Source organism: Schistocerca nitens, chromosome 4, assembly GCF_023898315.1.
Source record: "Schistocerca nitens isolate TAMUIC-IGC-003100 chromosome 4, iqSchNite1.1, whole genome shotgun sequence".
In the NCBI taxonomy this organism is placed as follows: domain Eukaryota; kingdom Metazoa; phylum Arthropoda; class Insecta; order Orthoptera; family Acrididae; genus Schistocerca; species Schistocerca nitens.
In genome coordinates, this window is record NC_064617.1 from 755,930,450 (window position 1) to 755,951,408 (window position 20,959).

Here is a 20,959-nt window from a genome sequence, read left to right on the forward strand (position 1 = left end):
CTCTGACAGGAAATCACAAATCCAGTCACATAACTGAGACATTATTCCATAAGCACGTAATTTCACTATGAGCTGCTTGTGTGGTACTGTGTCAAAAGTCTTCCGGAAATCCAGAAATTCGGAATCGATCTGAAATCCCTTGTCAATAGCACTCAACACTTCATGTGAATAAAGAGCTAGTTGTGTTTCACAGGAATGATTTTTTCTAAACCCATGTTGACTCTGTGTCAATAGACCATTTTCGTCAAGGTAATTCATAATGTTCGAACACAATATATGTTCCAAAATTCTGCTGCATATCAACGTTAACAATATGGGCCTGTAATTTAGTGGATTACTCTTACTACCTTTCTTGAATATTGGTGTGACCTGTGCAACATCCCAGTCTTTCCGTATGGATCATTTGTCGAGTGAATGGTTGTATATGATTGTTAAGTATGGAGCTAATGCATCAGCATACTCCAGAAGGAACTTAATTGGTATACAGTCTGGACCAGAAGACTTGCTTTTGTTATGTGATTTAAATTGCTTCACTACTCTGAGGATATTTACTTCTACGTTACTCAAGTTAGCAGCAGTTCTTGATTCGAATTCTGGAATATTTACTTCGTCTTCTACTCTGCTTTGGCAGCACTGTCTTCGATAGTACCTCTGTTGCTATCACGCAGAGAAGGCACTGATTTGTTTCTTGCTGCTAACATACTTCACATACAACCAGAATCTCTTTGGATTTTTTGTCAGATTTGGAGACAAAGTTTTGTTGTGGAAACTGTTATAAGCATCTTACATTGAAGTCCATGCTAAATTTCAAACTTCTGTAAAAGATCACCAATCTTGGGGATTTTACGTCTGTTTAAATTTGGCATGTTGGTTTCGTTGTTTCTGCAACAGTGTTCTAACCCATTTTGTGTACCAAGGAGGATCACGTCCGTCATTTGTTAATTTATTTGGTATAAATCTCTCAACTGCTGCTGATACTATTTCTTTGAATTTAAGCCACATCTGGTCTACACTTATATTATTAATTTGTAATGAGTGGAGATTGTATCTCAGTAAGGCATCAAGTGAATTTTTATCTGCTTTTTTGAATAGGTCTAGTTTTCCACTTATTTTTCAAGGATTTGGGGATTACGATAGGTTTTGATGCTCGTTATTAACTCAGGATTATTTGTTGCTAAGAGGTCAAGAGTGTTTTCACAACCATTTACTATTAGTGTAGGCTCATGAACTAACTGCTCGAAATTATTAGCATAGAATGCATTTAGCACAATTTTGGATGATGTTTCATGCATACCTCCAGAATTAAACATGTATTTTTGCCAACATATTGAGGGTAAATTAAAGTCAGCATCAACTATTATCATACGAGTCAGGTATGTGTTTGAAATCAAACTCAAGGTTTCTTTGAACCTTTCAGCAACTGTATCATCTGAATTGGGTGGTTGGTAAAAGGATACAATTAATATTTTATTCCAGTTGCCAACAATGACCTCTGCCCATACTAACTCACAGGAAGTATCTACTTCAATTTCAAAACTACTTATAACAACAACAAACACGTCACCACCAACCGTGTTTAGCCTATCCTTTCGGAACACCGTTAGGTTCTTAGCAAAAATTTTGGCTGAACTTATAACTGGCTTTAGCCAGCTTTCAGTTCCAGCTTTGACATTTGACCTAACCTACTGAGATTTTTTTTGTCTTCGAGAACCTTTCCTGACCTATTGTTAAGAGTGAACCTTGGTCTAACCATCATAACCATTGACCCATACCTCATCACCAGATATGGTTCTTTTAAGGGACATCACGTTCTCATTTGCGTGATCTGAAAGCTCTTCACAGATTGTGAGGCAAACGTCTTTCTTGTCTTGACTCATGTGCCATGGGATGAACTTGGCGGCAATGCAATGCATTCCAAGAGGCAGCCTTCAGTTGGCACACACAATTTCATTAACATTCCTGACATGAGCGTTGTTGGTAAATGGCAAAGGGCGCACTGAACAAGGGTCATCTTTAACTTCCATCCAGCCATTTTTAAACCATGTGAACCATTTGTAACACTGAGTATGGCTTAAGCACTGATCACTGTACGCTTCTTGCAGCAATTCATGTGTCTCTGTAAAGGTTTTCTTGGGTTTCATGCAAAGTTTAATGCAGACACATCCCTTCTCTAACTCCGCCATCTTGAAATTCGCAAACTGTGCAACACAACATTCTGCTCAATACAGCACTGAACAATAACTAACAGACATACAACAATGAAACTTCCAGCAGTTACACATTAAATACAGGCATGTGCAGGGATGCCAACTGCATTTCGCTCCAACACGCCATTGGTGCACAATTACAAATATTCCATAATTTTTTGAACAGACCTCATATTATGATGTATTATGGAAAACAAAAATCTCATCCATAAAAATCATGATGGATTCAGCAAATGGAGATCTTTTGGGACTCAATTTGCTCTGTTGTTCTATGAGATCCACAGCTCTGTAGACATCAGCACTCAGGTCAGTGCCTTGTTCCTACAGTCCTGCACTGCCATTTAGTTATTAAAAAAAAGGAAAAGAAAATGGGAACTTTCACAGTATTGGACCAGATTTGTGTCTGCGTTAAAGACTTCCTTACAGACAGAACTCAACATGAAACTGATAGACGTAAAGGTCATTTCATGAGTACCGCAAAGAAGTTCCAGTAGGACTGCTACTGTTCATAAAATATAAATGATCTAATCAATAATCCTAAAGGTGGTTTGCTGATGATGCATTTAGGTAGCAACAGCAGAATACTGTGGTACACTGCAGGACTGATGGATGGTGCAGTGATTGTCAGTTAATTCTGAATGTAAATAAAAGTAAGATTATGTGGAAACATAGAAAAATACCATTACTGTACAATTACACTACTGGTGACAAAATTCTGGAGACAGTAATTACCATAAAATTTCTAAAAATAACTATCTGGAGTGACCTTAAGTGGAATGACCACATGAAACAAATAGTAGGAAAATAAGATGTCAGGCAGAGATTTGTGGGAATAATCTTAAAGAAATGTAACTCATCCATGAAGGAAGTGGCTTAGAAATCACTTGTTCAACTGAAACTGATTCTTGAACATTGTTCATCAGTCCAACACCTGTACATTACAGCATTACAGGTTGGAGGGAGAGAGGGGGCAGATGGTGGATAGGGGGAGAGGGGGGGGGGGAGAGAGGGGGAGAGAGAGAGAGAGAGAGAGAGAGAGAGAGAGAGAGAGAGAGAGAGAGAGCAGTGTATTCCATCATGGGATCATGTAGTTAGCACAAGAGTATTACAGAGATGTTCAACAAACTCGTGTCAGAGGCTACAAGAGTGGCAGTATGAATTGTGGAGAGGCTCCCATTGAAATCAGGAGAGACGACATTCTGGTAAGTTGGGCAATGTATTACTTCATTCCACATATGTCTTGTAGAATGACCATAATAAGAAAATTTGAGAAATTAGAGCTAATATGGAGATCTATAGACAATCATTCTTCCCAAGCACCATTTGGCAATGGAACATGGAACCAGAGATGGGAAAGGATAAATACCCTCTGCCACAAACTGTCTGTTAGCTTGTGGGATATATATGTAGATGCCGATAAGCAAGAAGGCTGAAATGAAAAGATATGGATAATTTGAAGCAATTTATACTGTAGTCAAAATTGTCTCCTATGTTACAAATATGGCTATGGAACAATTTAGATCATGATGGACAAAGTACCTCTTGTCTAGAGCCATTAAATATAAATCAGAAGCTTATAATCCATGTCAGACTGACAAAAAGAGCAGATTATATTCAACAGAATTATAGCACCACAAAGATAGTGCAACAATGTCTGGGGAGCACACACCTTTACAGCTTCCCTTGACATAGCAACAGAAAGAGGTGCACTAACAGTGGTTTTTAGATTGAATTAGATTCGGTTTTCATCTCTCAGACCCAAAAAATGAGATGATTCTTATTGGTGTGGAACATGTCAGGAAGTATAACATAAAAAACATAAAACTTTTGAAAGTAATACTTACTACCCTGGTCATTTGTCGGGAGATTGTCAAACTAGGTGAGTATAATACAGTAAACTGGAACAGCTAATATTTGCAGAATTAACACGCTGTCAGAATCAAACACTGTTATGCACTATTAATAAATTTATCATACACAAAATACATAATCTTGACTGTTTTGACAAAGTGCTGTCAAAATTGAAATCTAACAGACATTTTTACTTAAGCTGCACTAACAGTCTCTGTTAAGATTTTCATCTATAGAGTAGAAGGAGTTGCCTATCAAACGTCTTTCTAACTCTGTTTAAACTGTGCTTTATCTGAAACCAAGTTTTTAATTGTTGCTGACAATTTATTGAAAATGTGTGTTCATGAATTTTGGATCCCTTTTTGGACCAAAGCAAGTGATTTTAGGCCTTATGTCAATTGTTCTTATTCCTAGTATTGATACTATGTATTGAGCTATTGGTTGGAAATAGAGATATAATTCTTGCAACAAATTTCATTAAGGAATAAATATACTGAGAAGCAGTGGTTAGACTAAAAAGTTCCTTAAAAGAGGATTCTGCATGATGTTATTGAATTTACACCACAAATTATTCTTATTACATGCTTAAAACTTTTGCTCGGTTTGATGAGTTACCTCAGAATATGATCCCGTATGACATAATAGAATGAAAGTAGGCAAATTATGCAAAGTTTTTTTTATATTTATATCTCCTACATCTGACATCATTCTCACTGAAAATACAGACTTGTTTAGGTGCTGAAGCAATTCTGTGGTATGCTCTTCCCAACTGAATTTATCATCGAGTTGTAGTCGCAGAAATTTAACACTGTCAACCTCTTCTATTTGCATGTTTTCATATGTTATACACATGCTGGAAGTAAATCTCTTACAGGTTCTGAACTGCATATAGTGGGTCTTTTCAATGTTGAATAATGGTGAATTAGCTTTAAACCATTTATTACTATCAGTGAAAATTTGATTAGCAGCTATTTCTAAATCTATGCTTGCAATAATTGCAATGTTTGAATCATCTGCAAACGAAAAAAATGTAGCATCTGGCAATGCAACAGACAAGAGGTCATTAATGTACACAAGAAAAATCAATGGACCCAAGATGGAACCTTGAAGAATACCACTTGAAATTAAATCTCAGTCTGATGAAGACTGACTGCTTACTGCACAGGTATTTTGCAATGACACACTTTGTTTCCTATTAGTTAGATAAGACTCAAACCATTTTGCAGCACTACCAGTTTTGCTGCAATATTCTAATTTACTGAAGAGAATGGTGTGGTTCACACAGTCAAAGGCTTTTGACAGGTCACAGAAAATGCCAGTAGCCTCTAATTTATTATCTAATGAATCAAGTACATTCTCATTATAAGTGTAAATAGCTTTCTCTATATCAGAACCCTTAAGAAATTAAAACTGTGACTTGGACAATATATTATTTGTACTCGGATGCTTAAGGAGATGCTTGAACACAACCTTTTCAAATATTTTTGAGAAAGCCAGTAAAAGTGAAATTGTCAATAGATTTATTGTATCTCTTTATCCCCCTTCTTGTAAAGCGGCTTAACTTCTGCATATTTTAGCCAGTCTGGAAATGTTCCACTGATAAGAGATTGATTACACAAATAACTTAAGATAAAACTCAACTTGGCCAATGACAGCAGTTGATCTGTGTGTGGAACCTCTGAGGAGCATGAATTTTGTTGGCGTGCATTCATAATTGTCTTACAGGCCAAGAACCTGTCATGGTGGTATGAGGTGCCACTGGCTATGCGTAGGGCAACAATCATTTGATCATGGTTTTAATGGAGATGACCAACATCTGACCATAATTTTAAGGGAGATTTAGTTGCAATAAATTTCAGCTACAAGGCTACATTGCATTTTCTTGGAATGGCTGACAATGGAGATATAAATACTTTATTATATGGTATCATACTTGGGTAATGCCATAAACTAAGAGAAAGGTTTTAGTTGGTGAAAGCATGTAATAAGACTCATTTGTGGGGTAAATTTAAGAACAACATGCCAAATCTATTCAAAGTACTACTAACTACTGTTTCTCAGAATATTCATTCATTAATGAAGTTTGTTGTAAGTAATATGTATCTTTTTCAAGCCAGCAGCTCAGTACACAATATCAATACTAGGAATAAGCAACAATGTACATAAAGATTTGAAATCACTTACCTTGGTCCAGAAAGGAGGTCCAATATTCAGGAACACGTATCTTCCATAAGTTGCCAAGAGCCATTAAGAGTTCAGTTTCAGACAAAGCACAATTCAAATGGAGTTTGAAAGACTTTTTGGTGGCAACTCCTACTCCACAAATAAATTATTTGACAGTATCAATTATTTTACAAAAACTTTTTGAGATCTGTTTGTCTAGAAGTTTGAACTACTAATAGTAATTCATCAATTAATATTTGTAAAAGTGATCACTGACAAAATATGCAGTATATGGGGAGCTGGGAAGATTTAAAAAATTGCTGTAATACTGGAGATCCCAGGAAATACAGCAGAGGTGATCCCACAAAATAATCATCTCTGGTTTGCATAGTTGGTCATCTGAACAGAAAGTGCTACCTCTATGACATGTTAAGACTGGTAGCTGTGCCACATCTTTGGTGTCTCCATAACATTGGCTTTCAACATACTAAAAGACTGCATGTTGCCTGTGCTATCCTGACCTACCTCAAAAAATAGTGTGTTTAACTGCTGCACTGACCTGGAAATTCTCTAGATCTCTCATCTACTGAAAACATCCAGTCCTGAGTTGCTAAACATCTAGCACACCACCACTCACTACACACTATGACTGGTGACCTTTGAGTTCACCTTGAAGTGTGGAAACCATATACCCTATCTGTCATCCATGTTCAGTTTCACTCAATGCTCAAACTGGTTAGAGCTATTATTACTCCTGCCAGAGGTGGCAGCTCTGTGTTTCAAGTATGTGCCTTGTATCCCCACAAATCACATACAAATTTTATCATACATACATCCTATTATGGTGTATACACACATTAAGTAAAATTTTGTTTTTGCAACCTTTTGTGGTGTTGTAAGTTTAATGGTCAACCATGTATTTAGCGTCACAGTTGAAACCTTCTATCCATTTTGTCAGATCCTAGCCAGCGTCTCCTGAAAACACTGCTGGATGCATGATGTGCTTCTAACTCATGAATGCTTTAGTATCCATTGGTACCTTGGCAATTCAGACTGTGATTGTACTGTTTGTACTTTGGTTCCTGCCCATGATGACACATTTTGCCACCCTTATTGTAGCTATGGCTCAAATACACAAGACTTCCACTAAATTTTGTCACATAGAATTGGGAATCAACTATCAGTTTGAAGGCAGGGTATCACTTCAAACTGAAAATATATTTATTGGACATGTGTGAAAGTAGACGTGGAGATGAACTCTGGGTATCAGCAGAGAGTACACCTATTTATACATATAAAAGCTGTTCTAGCCCCTTTTAACCATGGAACTTACTGAGATGGGGTGGCTTGCATCCCTCAGTGATACAGATAGTTGTTCAATAGATGCAACACATCAGAGGGGTATCTGTGGACAGGACAGGAGAACCACTGTTTCCTGAAGAATACCAGCAGGCTTTCCAGTAGTTCCAGTGGCAACATACTGGATGATTGACTGATCTAGCCTTGAAACATTAGCCAAATGGCCTTTTTATTTTGGTACTGTGAACAGCTGAAAACAAGAGTAAACCACAAACAAAATTTTACTGAATGGACTGCAGCTTACTGCATGGCTTGATGATGGCATCCTCTTGCATAAAATATTCTGAGGGTCAAATAGATATCCTCAGATATCCAGGGGGAGACTACTCAGAAGGCTGTCATCATCAGGAAAAACAAAACTGGGATCTTATGCATCAGAGATGGAATATAAAATTCCTTAATCAGGTAAGTACAGGGCTATAGATACATAGGGGTAATGCAGGACTGGGTCTAATAATGATTGAAATAGGAGTAGACAAGCATAGTGAACACATTTTTGTAGCCAAGATAGATGAGAAACCTACACCCAACACAGTAGTACAAGCCTGTAAGTTTACTAGCTCTGCAGATGAGGAAGAGATTCATAAAACAGATCATGAGATAAATGAAATTTGTTAGATAGTTGTAGGAGCCAAAAATTTAATTGTGATAGCAGGTTTGACAGCATGAAAAGGAGAGGAGCAAAAAGGAAGAGAGCATTGATTGGGAAAAAGCAATGTAAGGGGAAGCTTCCTGGCGCAGTTTTTCTCAGAGCATAATTTAATTAACACAAACATTTGATTTAAGAATCAAGAAAGAATGTTCTATATGCAGAAGACAGTTGGAGACACTGTAAGGTTTTATATATATTACGTAATGGTAGGACAGAGATTTTGTAATGAGATTTTCATGGGCAGAGGTAGACTCCAGCCATAATTTGTTGGTTATGAACCGTACGTTAAATCTAAAGAAACTACAGAAAGGTAGGAAATTAAGGAGATGGGGCCTGGTAAGTTGCAAGGAGCTGAGGTACTTGAGAGTTTCAAGGGAAATATTACACAATGACTGGCTGAAACAATGGTAAGGAACACAAGAAAAGACTAATGGGTAGCCTTGAGAGATGAAACAGAGGACACTGCATAGAATCAAACTGGTGAAAGGACAAGGCACAACAGAAATCTCTGGATAACTCACAAGACATTTAATTTAAACCATGGAAGGTCCAGGCTGCAATGGAAACAATATGCACATAGAGGAGGTGTTGAGTTACAGACAGCAGTAATATGAATATTAAGAGCTCGTGTGGCAAGGCAGTACTAATTGAAGGGAATGCTGAAATACAGAATGAACAAACAGAATCATTTCACTAGGGAAAATAATTAAAGACAATATTATAGGAAGGGAAGGGGAATTAAATTGAAGATCAGATGGTAGATATAATGCTGCAAGAAAATTTGGTGAAACATTGAAAGAACTAAGCAGAAACTAGGACCTTGGAGTAGATGACTTTTCTTCAGAGTTATTAAGATCCTTTGAAGTGCCAGTCATGATTAAATTATTCCACCTGTGTGTGGGGTACATGAGACAGGTAGAATATCCACATATTTCAAGAAGAAAATAGTATTAATAATGTGGGAAAAGACAGATTGCTACTTACCTTAAGAAGACATGTCAAGCTACAGACAAGCACAATTAAAAGACATTTACATAAAGTTTTTGCTCATGGCCTTTATCATGGTCATGACCATTCACACACACAAGCAAGCAACCTCATGCACACAAGACCATCATCTCAAGCATCTCAGGCCGGAATCCAACTATCATGTGGGATGCAAGCAGCAATCTGAGTGGGCAGGGAAGGGAGTGGGATAGTAGTGTACGGCTGGAGAAAGAGAGAAACGCTGCCTGGTAATGTGTGCAGGGACAAAGTCTTGTGCCAATAGGCACAGCATCAGGAGATTGTGGGGCAGGGAGGTGGGGAAAAACTTAACTTTGTGTTCTGCCTTATGGCAGGTCTTGCCATGGGGGAAGCCTCGTCAGAGAGGTCCACCGCATGAGCATCTAGGGAAGTGATTCCAGTGGTGGTTTCCCGTTGCCTTCCACTGGTGATGATGAAATGATAATGAGGACAACAACACAACACTCAGTCCCTGAGTGGAGAAAATCTCCGAGTCCGCCGAGAATCAAACCCAGGCCCCTTAGCGTGACAGACTGCTGCGCTGACCACTCAGCTATTGGGGTGGACGGTGGGGAAAAAAGGAACAAAAAAGGAGAGGATGGTGAAAGATGGGCAGATGCTTTGGTATGAGACTGTAAATACACAGGGTGGAAGACGAGAATGGGGAGGAGATGATAGGACAAAGCAGATGGATACTGTTGGACTGATGGTGTGGGGATAGTATGTTACCATAGGTTGAGGTGGGGATAATTATGGGAGTGGAGAATGTGTTTTAAGAATAAGGCCTCTCTGCGCAGTTCAGAAAAGCTGGTGGTGGAGGGAACAATCCAGGTAGCTCAGGTAGTAAAGCAGCCATGGAAATCAAGTGAGTTACTTTCAGATGCATTTTTGGTGGTTGGAAGGTTGAATGTGGACAGAGGTGTGGATGGAGCCATGAGAGGAGGAGGTCAACATCTCCTACATCACATCTTTGGGACTGATTTCCTTGCTCCACAGCACATGGAAGTGCATTCCAGACACCACCTACAAGTTATTAAACCTGCTGACATCCTACTGCTGGCTCCAGACACCACTATCCAACCCCTATCATACCCACAGTGTTCCTCCTCGTCCACCCCTGATAGGAACTAAACCCGGCCTAGCTGACCTTTTCAGCTTTCCACATCCCCAAAACTCCCTACCAATTCTCCACCAAATCCAGAGTGAAAGCCAAAACCCTCAGTTCCTAAAGCGGTGCTCTGTCACCCAGCCAAACCCCACAACATCACAGTTCACCCCTATGCCACTTCCAACCTGAATCCCTTGCCACAAGGATCATATTCCTGTGGGAGACTCAGGTGCACAACCTGCCAATCCACCCACCCAGCACTTTCTATCCCATCCTGTCACAGATTTATCCTGCCCATCAGGGGCTGGGCCACCTGTGAAAGAAGCCACGTCATTTACCAACTCTGCTGCAATTATTGCACAGTTTTTCATATTGGTATGACTACCAACCAGCTGTCCACCAGGATGAATGGCCACCACCAAACTGTGGTCAAGAGCAAAGTAGACATCCTGTGGCACAACATGCATCTGAATGTAACACACTTGATTTCCATGGCTGCTTTATTACCTGAACTATATGGTTTCTTCCCCCCACCACCAGCTTTTCTAAACTGTGCAGAGTGACGTTATTCTTACAAGACATTCTCCACTCCTGTAATTATCTCGGCTTCAGCCTATGATAACAAACTATCCCCACACCCTCCACCCAATAAAATCCACCTGCTTTGTCCAATCATCTCCTGTCCATTCTCATCTTCGGCCATGTTTATTTGCAGTCCTATGCCAATGCATCCACCCATCTTTCCCCGTCCTCTCCCTTTTTGCTCCTTTTTTTCCCCACCCCCTGCCCCACAATATCCTGATGCTGTGCCTGTTGGCACAAGACTGTCGCTGCACACACTACCAGGCAATGTTTGTCTCTCTCCCCATCTGTACATTATGATCCCTTCCTCTTTCCTGACCCTGCTGCTTGCATCCAACATGATAGTTGCATTCCACTCTGAGATCCTGGATTTGGTGGTTGTGAGCATATGAGGTGTGCTTGCTTGTGTGTGTAAATGGTGTGTGTCTCTCTTTTACTGATGAAGGTTGTGGCCAAAAGCTTTATGTACACTATGTGCTCAAAAGTATCCGGACACCTGGCTGAGAATGGCTTACATTTTTGTGGTGCCCTCCATTGGTAATGCTGGAACTGTTGGCAGTCTCTGTCAGTCAACAGACAAGGTCGGCCTGTACACTTTCGTGCTGTATGTTTCCCTAGGGATGTTTAGGAGTATGGAAATCTCACATACAGACACAAGTGACACCCAATCACCTGACCACGTTTGAAGTCCGTGAGTTCCATGGACAGCCCCATTCTGCTCTCTCATGACATCTAATGACTACTGAGGTCACTGATATGGAGTACCTGGCAGTAGGTGGCAACACAATGCACCTAATATGAAAAAATATATCTTTTCGGTGTGTCCGGATACTTTTGATCACATAGTGTGAATGTCTTAATTGTGCCTGTCTACAACTTCACATGTCTTCTCTATGGCAAGTAGCAATCCGTTTTTTCTGACATTGTTGATTTTCTTACCTGTAGATTCCATTTTTTGTGAAAAAAAATGGAGAAACTGGTAGAAATCCACCACAGAGAGAACAGTTTGGTATATGGAGAAACAGTGCTGTTCTCGCAAAGGACTTGGAAGGGCAAATGAGTTCAGTGAACAGTGTATTGAGAAGATATTATAAGACAAACAGCAACAAAAATAAAACAAAAGGAAGTGCTATATCCTGGTGTAAAAGTCTTTAACAAGCTTATGGCCCTTTTCAGGCAGGAAAATATAAATCACCAAAGCTAAATTAAAGATTACCTTATTAGCCATTCCTTTTATAATTTATTGAAATATTTGTATTCGAGGGTATAAATCTGGCTAACAATGACATTAATATTAAACTTGTTTTTAAGTTTTCAGATATATAGACAACTGATGGCACCCTGCATAAGGTTATACACTTGCTTAGTTTTAAGTGCCCATCAAGTAAAAACAGCAGCTGAATTTGCACAGGAGGAAGAGAAGTGACATTTTTTCCAGAGTAGCTACTTTTCTACTAAGTTATACAGGAATAAAGTAATTCCTATATTTATCAATTTGCGTGGATTAGAACTAGTTGTAACAGGTTTTTGATATATTTTACAAAAGCAGTATACAGTGGCTGCTGCTATCAGTTAATCCATAATTTGACTTGTTACATATTACTAAAGGCTCTCCTTCATGATGGTATATGTAAGTGCATGAATGATGAGCTTCCTGATATGGTCTTCATTTTGTACCACACAGGGGAATAAGAATATGTTGAAAAATACTCTATAGTTTTCAAAGCTTTCTAGATCAAAAGTGCATTGTAAGAAATTCAGTACAATTTAACATCTGTTGTTTCAGAAAAACTATGGATTCTGTGAGTTCTTGACTAGAAACCTGTAGTAACTTAATAACTTAATATACAGAAACAGTTTATGATAGCTGCCTGTGTGTTATAATGCATCTTTCTAGTAAGTCCACATCAGTTAAGGTTCTTGTTAATCCTTAGTTCTATGGAATAAAATAAGTTATAGATTAATTCTGACTAGACTGTAGGTGTTAAGTTCCATTCATAAAATTATGGAATCAATTTTTAGTACAAGGATAAAAGTTCTTAAATTACCTGCAAACATTGATGCAATAGCTGCAATGAGAAATGAGATTATTATTCCTGGACCAGCTTCAGTCCTTGACACAGATCCAGATATGACATATACACCAAGTCCAAGTGTGCTGCCAACACCCAGTGCAATCAGATCAAAAAGTGAAAGCACTCTTGCTAGACTACTCTTAGAAACATCAGTATCATCAAATTGTTTTTTTCTAGACATTTTCTGTAGCAAAGAACCAAACATCTTGCAACCTGTCAGAGGAAAGTAAATTGTAGATTTTAAATGTAACTAATATATAATTCACAGGAATATAGCTATTTGTACAATAATTCTTTTTCTTGACACATTGAAATATTTTCAAGGATTACTAATATTTTCCTATGAGATATAAAAATTACAGAGCCAGAATACACTCACTTTTAATTATTTCTAGTGATGTACGAGTTACTGGAAAAGCTCATGTAGTCCTTTTATTACTACCAGGAATATGGTAAAGGACTAGTGAGTGTAGGATGTAGTTGTGGCACAAGATAATGTTCCATTAGGAGGTGTGTAATTTCGTTGCAACCGAACGCAATTTTGATTTATGTAAAATGCAATGACAAATTTTAACATAGTTCCCCATGCAAATGTTCAATCCAATAATTACATAATGCTAGAGGAATATTGCATCTACACTACAAAGGACATGATTTGAGAACTATTGAACTTGCCTTGAAATATAAATGTATTTACACTTTGATGACAGTCATAAGTAACATTAAAAATGAACAGATATTCATAGTATAAGATACAAAATTATTTGCACATAACTGTTCTATCCTTTTCTAAGGCTCAGTGATCCACTAAGAAAGCTTTTATAAAGGTGAATCACAGGCTCATTTCAGAAAATTGATAATCATCAAGTTCTAAAATAAGATCATTATTCAAAATCCATTGCCTCTATAAATTACACAAATATTTGCTTTCTGGAAATATAAAGTTTTCCATTTTATTTAATGTCAGCTGACTTAGTTTGGAGGATTGATGAAACAATATGAAAAAAATTAAGCACATTATATGTGAAAACCAGGATTGCCTCACATAGAATGTAATGTTCGAAAATTAGCTTCAAATGACTGGCAGTGTCATTTATCTAATACCAACATCAAATTTCTGCTGTCCATAATTTAATATGGGCTTCAGATGCCCAAGTCATATATATGTAATATGTAGCACTTTTACACAAGCACATTGTTGATTCCTCTCCGCATACACTAGTGGCAAATGAAGTTAGATCATCTCTGAAGACAAAATGTAGAAAGATATTTGCATGGGGGACTGATGGAAGATGAAGATTTTTTCTTTTTTCTTTTTACTTTTTTTTTTTTGGGGGGGGGGGGGGGGAGGGGCATTCCATGGATCATAACTGCAATAGTTCTTAATTACGTGGAATGAGTCAGTTTTACACGACTGTCTTAAGACATGTAATTATTAGTATTAGTATTCACAGTGCATTGCTATGGATGAAGTAAAATCCTTATATTGAACTTGAAAACATTGAGTTTATAATAACTACATTTGATTTGGTGAAAGAGTAGATGTTTTATCAAATATTGTACTGGGTCTGTAAATGTATACATGTCAGGATTGTTGTATCACATGCTGTCATAACATGCTGCATCAGTCCACATCTAGAAGTTGACAACAACCAATGTGACTGTGTCACCAATATGTGGCTGGCTCTCAACACACTGTCTTCTGCCCCTGTCACCACAGAGCCAGCTTAAAGGACACTGCACCAACCTTGAGTTTAGTCTGTCTGTCAGTTCACTTCCACCTGTGTAGTTGCCTGTTGTTATTGTGAATACTGAACCAGGATATCTCAAGGACTTGCTTTGCATTGTGCTCTGAACTTTCTGTTGTTCAAGTGCAGTAAATGAAGTTCATTATTTTGCTCCCTGGCTTGGAACCTATACACTCCTTGGTGTCCACCACTGGCAAGACTAAACAAGGATAGCAGTCACATGCTTAAGTCTACTGTGCGAGGTGCGAAAAAGTAATGAGACTGATGTGGAAAAAAAAATGTTGCTCACCATTTTAGTCAAGTTTAGTGTTGTCACCCTCAAAGTAGTTCCCTTCTGATTGCACACACTTTTTCCAGCACTTCTGCCATTGATGGTAACATTTCTGTAACTCGTCTTCTGTAATATCCTCCAAGACCCTCGTCACAGTTTTTTGGACATCTTGTGTTGTTTGAAAATGATGTCCCTTGACCACTGTTTCGACTCTTGCAAATAGAAAAAAGTTGCACGGAGCGATATCTGGTGAATAAGGTGGCTGTTGTAGTACTGAAATTTGTTTTGAGGTTAAAAAGTGCTGTACTGACAGAGCATATGGGATGGCACATTATCGTGATGCAGAATCCAATTATCAGCAATCCAAGATATTCAGTTACTATTAGATGAACTGTTTCTTGATTGATGTTCTTCGGTCAGATCATATGAGTTCATGCACCCTGGCCAAGTTGACATCCGTCCGTGAGGTTGATGGTCTCCCACTGCGGTCTTCATCTTCAACATTCGTTCTGCCTTCATGCCAATGAAAAACTTGAGCTCTTGACATAACCTGCACTCCAAAAGCCTTCTGAAACTTACCATAAGTTGTTGTTGTGTTTTCACCCAATTTAACACAAAAAGAAATGGCATACCATTGTGCAATATTATGCGGTTCCATTTCTGTGACGACACACACAAACACGTGTTAACTTATTACAGCACAACTCGCAACTGAACAGTTGCATCGATGTGCCTCTTGGTCTAGAAGCAGCTTATAGACCAAGGTCAAAGATATTGTGCCTACACAAGCCTGCAGGGTTGCCACATCTTGCAAAGAAAATCAGTCTCATTACTTTATTGTCGCACCTCGTATTTCACTGACATCTTATTATGGTAATGCAGATGGGTGATATGTCCTTCCAAAGAATTGGCCAACACTTTGGAGGTTAGGTTACATTTGTGTATCAATTTTAGGGTCATTGGTTCGAGGAAATTTCACATTTTCATTGTCCTGGTTCCAGGCTGTAGTGCATACTCATGTACTCCTGCACCATGAAATCAGGTGAGCAAATGTTGCTGAGGTGAGAAAGATTGAAGTTTAATGAGTTGTTAGCAATGAGGTCATTAGAGATGGCATACAAGTTTGGATTGGACAAGGATGAAGCAGAAATATGGTCATGATATTTTAGACATGCCAAGCATTCACATCAAGAGGTTCACGAATCCACAGAAAATTGAATCATGATAGAGGAGTGGGGATAGAATCCTATTCCTCCCAAATGCAAGTCTAGTGTAAGCCCCTGCAACATTCCCACAGTGAGATCTGCAGTACAAACTGGAGCTAGTGTTGCATTCAATGTGTTATCTAGATCCACTAGGAAAATTTATTGGTGTTTGCAATACTTCCTCCCACACTTAATCCCATTGCAGCTCACCTTGATGATGTAGTGGAAGAGGTAAGTGCTAGTATGAATGGCACAAAAAGTTGTATTTACTAATGAAGAAGATATTCTGCAATGGTATTATTTGAGACTGCAGTAAAACAAGCAGCATGGCTATTACTAAAACGTACCTATAAGAAAATTCATGGTCAACTCCAGGCAGCATGTGTTGAGAGCCATAGCCTACAGAAACTGTGTGCCTATTGCATTTGTTGAGAGAACAGCACATAGTTGCAGAAAATAATTGATGCACTGTCCAGATCAGTTTGCAGCTGTTCTTAAGTTTCACACTCCAAGATGTTACTTGACTTCTCTTACCAACATGACCATCTCACTAATCTCCATCGTTGATGCGCAAGATGTTTTTGAACAGGATGTGGTTTGGTCATCACCACCATCACCACTTGATCAGTTGTGGAAAGAGGTAAAAGTAACACCAGACTTCAGCTCTCAAGATAATATCCAACTCTTAAAAAGCTATTTAAATTTCTGTTCAAGACAAAGTGTTCATATGTATTAAGACGTAGTTTTGGTTAACACCAATATTTGTTTTAAACAGGTTTGAACTTTTTCACTGAAGGATATTAATAGTAATAAAAATGGCTAAATAATTAGTATGAACTACTACATAAAAACAGCAGCTAAGTAGAGTAAAAGGTAAATCAGTGGCTTTTTTCGAAGTAGCTACTTTGTTACTAATATAACATAATTAAAAGTGTGAGTAGATTAGAACTAATTTAAATGATTGTTAATATCATTTACACTGGTAATAGTGGCTGCTTCTGCCTTTTAATGTGTAACTTGAATTGTTCAACATTCCTGAAAGATCTCTTTCATGATGGAATTCACAGAACACAAGGGATGTATTAATAAAATTTTATTTTACGCCTCTAGTTCCATACGACTAAACTGAGGAGCAAATTTCCATAGTCATGGAATGTGTCAATACATCAAATAATATCAGAAGAGTAATAACACATAAAATAAAATGTACTCTGATAATACACAGATAACAAGCTGTGCAAATATATTACCATAATCACCAATTTAATACATGAATTAGCTTCTTTTTCCCTTCAGTAACTCATGACAGAATAGGAGCAAACCATGAGGAAATTCTAAGGTTCAGTCTTGAAAATTTGAAAATCACTGATAACATTTTTTAATTCTTATTGTAGCTTCCCGAAAATGCACCAGCAGAATAGCGCACACTTTTCTGCACAAGAGTCAAAGAAATGTAATCCCAATGCGAACTGGATTTCTGTCTAGTTTTAACTGAGCAAAAACTTACAATTCTATGGAATAAGCTCATATTGTTAATAACAAACAACATCAAAGAAAATAAATATTGAGAGGCAAATGTCAGAGCTAATGTCAGAACCAATGTCAGAATTCTGAGACTCTTGAACAGGGATCAACAAGAGAATTGCAAACTTACACCACATATTGCTCAAACTGCCCATTTCTGAGCCAAAAATACCCTTTGTCAAATGTGAAGAATTACCCCAGAATATAATGCTATACGTCATAAGCGAATGGAAATAAGACAAGGTAGGCTAATTTTCATGCTGTTCTAATGGTAAACATAGCTGCATTTAGTGTGTGAACAAGATCCTGAACATGGGCTTTCCATGACATGTTATTATCTATCTGAACTCCCAGTAATTTGAATGGTTCACACTCACTAATCCTGTGCCCATCCTGTGTCATCAAAATATCAATTATAATTGCATTGTGTGTTAAAATCTGTAAAAACTGAGTCATACTGTCATTTAGCGTGAATTTATTTTCTACAAGTGATTGTTTAGAACTGCATTATTTAATACATTTCCTATGTTTCACTTAACAGCCATTGCTATCAAGCTAGAGTGATCAGCAAACAGAAATATTAATAGGTGTATCATATTTTATAAAAAACAGCAGAGGTTTCAGGACTGGCCTTCTAGACACTGTCCCATATAACTGTTTGCCAATCAGATGCCCCATCACAGGCATTTCCATTACTGTGGAGAGTGGAGAGAGAACTTTGGTGGCTACTATTTACCTTCATGAGGGCCAGCAAATGTGTCTCACAAATTATTAGTTTTCTCGGCCGAGTTTGCCTTTGACTCGATTATGTTGAAAAAAAACTTGACATTATGGGATCACTGCTCCAGGGTGTTCATTTGTCCATTTTATATTACTCATTATCCTCACAAAACTGGGTGACACACACGTGTAATTTCACTTATTATGTTCTTATTTCTTGACCTAAGATGGAAGAATGACTGGTTCCGAAATTTAGTCTGTTTATTGTCTTTCATTTGTGCTTATCTAGTGCAACTCAGTGGCTCTAAGTTCCTTCAACCTTTAGTTGATTTCATTTTGGAGCTTCTTATTTTACTGTGCTGCAAGATATTTGTCATGTATGTCCTGCATTAAATTCTTAAAATACTTTACCTGTTTGTGGTTTTTAGTTGCTCTGTTTCATGGCAGTTTTAACTGGTCTCAGTCATGACATATACTTCATACAACCACTTTACTGTCAACAATGGGTAGTAATGCATTCACTGAGGTAATCAAAACATACTAGTTTTATCATGGTTGAAGAATGTTAAATACCTTCACAATTCTTGTCTTACATTTACATCATCTTGCTGTATGCAGTGTATTCTTCTTTCACTGCATTTAAAGTAATTTACAATGGGCTTTGTAGTCTTAAGTGATTCACAGTCATGCATATTTGGTGGTGCTATTACACTTTGATTAACTCTCATTATTCCGCATCCAAAAGATTTAAGCAGTTGCTCTTGGAAAAAAATGTAGTGGTCTCCTAATAGTGTGTTGTAAGTAATGGCCACAATTAAACAAATACAAGTGGATGAAAATAATTATGCCAACTATTATAAGCAGTGAATAAGTACATACGTGCTTTTCATAATTATTTAGAAATATCACTAGGCCACTTACCTGTAGCTAGTAATAACCAGGGTTGAAATAAGTTACAGACTTTATGCCAAACCACAAACTAACAAGACTCTGTAAGAAATATGTTTACTAGTTAAATGAATTAGTTTATCTGACCATTTGTTATCTCTGAGTGATAGCTACAGGGTATGAAACATTATCTCTTCCCTTCTTGATGCAACCTGTGTATTGTAAACTTCTGAAGTAGCACAAATTTTATCAGTAGTAAACTGTTGAAGTGTTTAATACCTTGAGATAGAGATATCATTTAATCTTGGAGCTCATCTATTGAAGTAGCTGTTAATTCATGTGGTCCCTGGTCTGTCTGAAGAGGTATTTATTATTCAGTCAATGTTCAGATAAGCTTCAGCAAAATTTTGTACCATGAAAATTTCAACTTGAGTACAAGAAAGTTGTGGAATTAATTATTTTTCTCAATACGGCTTAAAGAAAGCAGAGAACAAAAATTCTGCAAATAACCATAGGAGGTTACATAACACCTGGAATTCATCTATCTGTCACTTATTCATTGTTTGCCATACATATTCATTGGACTGATAATTTGTTTCCCAGTTAGCATTAACATGCAGTGGGGTAAATGCAACTACTGGAACATGTTCATTACTGCAGCAATGAAAGTTTTTGCTATAAACTTTAAGAATAATTTCAGATTTTTTAACCATATGAATTTGGATAGATTGCTATTGCTATCATGACATCAGACAAAGCCCTTGAAATGCTGGTTTTAGGTTTTTGATTGTCTATAACTTAGTTTTGGTATATTTCGGTACAGCTGAACAACTTCTCTGATTCCTTCCCAGTTTAATTATTTACCCTGATGCAAAGGTCTTCAGTTAGGTTCCACCTACCATGAAGCAATAAACTGGTAATAACCATCCATCCAAAAGAAAAGAAGAAGAACAAATTTCATTACCCATTATGACTATGAATTATTTGATCATCTCAATTCAAGCAATGGAAATTGTTATTATTTGCATTGCAGATAGCAATACCCATCATAAAATTGCATGAGAAATAGTAATGTATTGTAAACAGATGTAGGGAAAAAATGAAAACTAAATAAACCTTTCCAAAAAAAAAAAAAAAAAAAAACCATTGTCAGTGCCCTGTAGAGAATAAACAGCACCTATTTACTATAATCTAGAAGCTGTAGTCCTTTCTCTCTTTACAACAGAAGCAATTTCCCACCTAATTTACCTGATTACATTTATCTGGCTTACAAGCAACTAGTACTATGCAGTACAGTGATACTTTAGTTTCTAAGAGTTGCTTCTCTTTTGTTAAAATTATTTAATGGAATGGATGAAAAATCTACTCACCGAACAGCAGCAGAACACACTCATAAAAGACTGTTGTGATTGGCAAGGTTTCGGAGTCAGTGGCCCCTTCTTCAGGCAGATCAGTTGAAGGGGGCGGGGCGCAAAGAAAAAGGAGGGGGCGGGGCGCGAAGAAAAAAAGGCGGAGGGGGGGGGGAGCGCGAAGAAAAAAAAGGCGGGGGGGAGCGCGAAGAAAAAAGGGGGAGTGCGAAGAAAAAAAGGGGGAGTGCGAAG

General features: G+C 37.8%; 1 protein-coding gene across 1 annotated transcript in view; it reads right to left on the reverse strand.

Moving 5' to 3' along the window:
* The window catches only part of LOC126253046 (high affinity cationic amino acid transporter 1-like), a 177,528-nt gene extending 158,046 nt beyond the window's left edge, over positions 1 to 19,482 (reverse strand). Inside the window, exons 1-2 of the mRNA XM_049954122.1 lie at positions 19,392 to 19,482; positions 12,976 to 13,215 (exon numbers count right to left, since the gene is read on the reverse strand). Of these exons, the coding sequence (XP_049810079.1) occupies positions 12,976 to 13,207 (232 nt within the window). The 5' untranslated portion in view covers positions 13,208 to 13,215; positions 19,392 to 19,482. The remainder of the gene's footprint in view (positions 1 to 12,975; positions 13,216 to 19,391) is intronic.
* Positions 19,483 to 20,959: the final 1,477 nt, after the last annotated feature.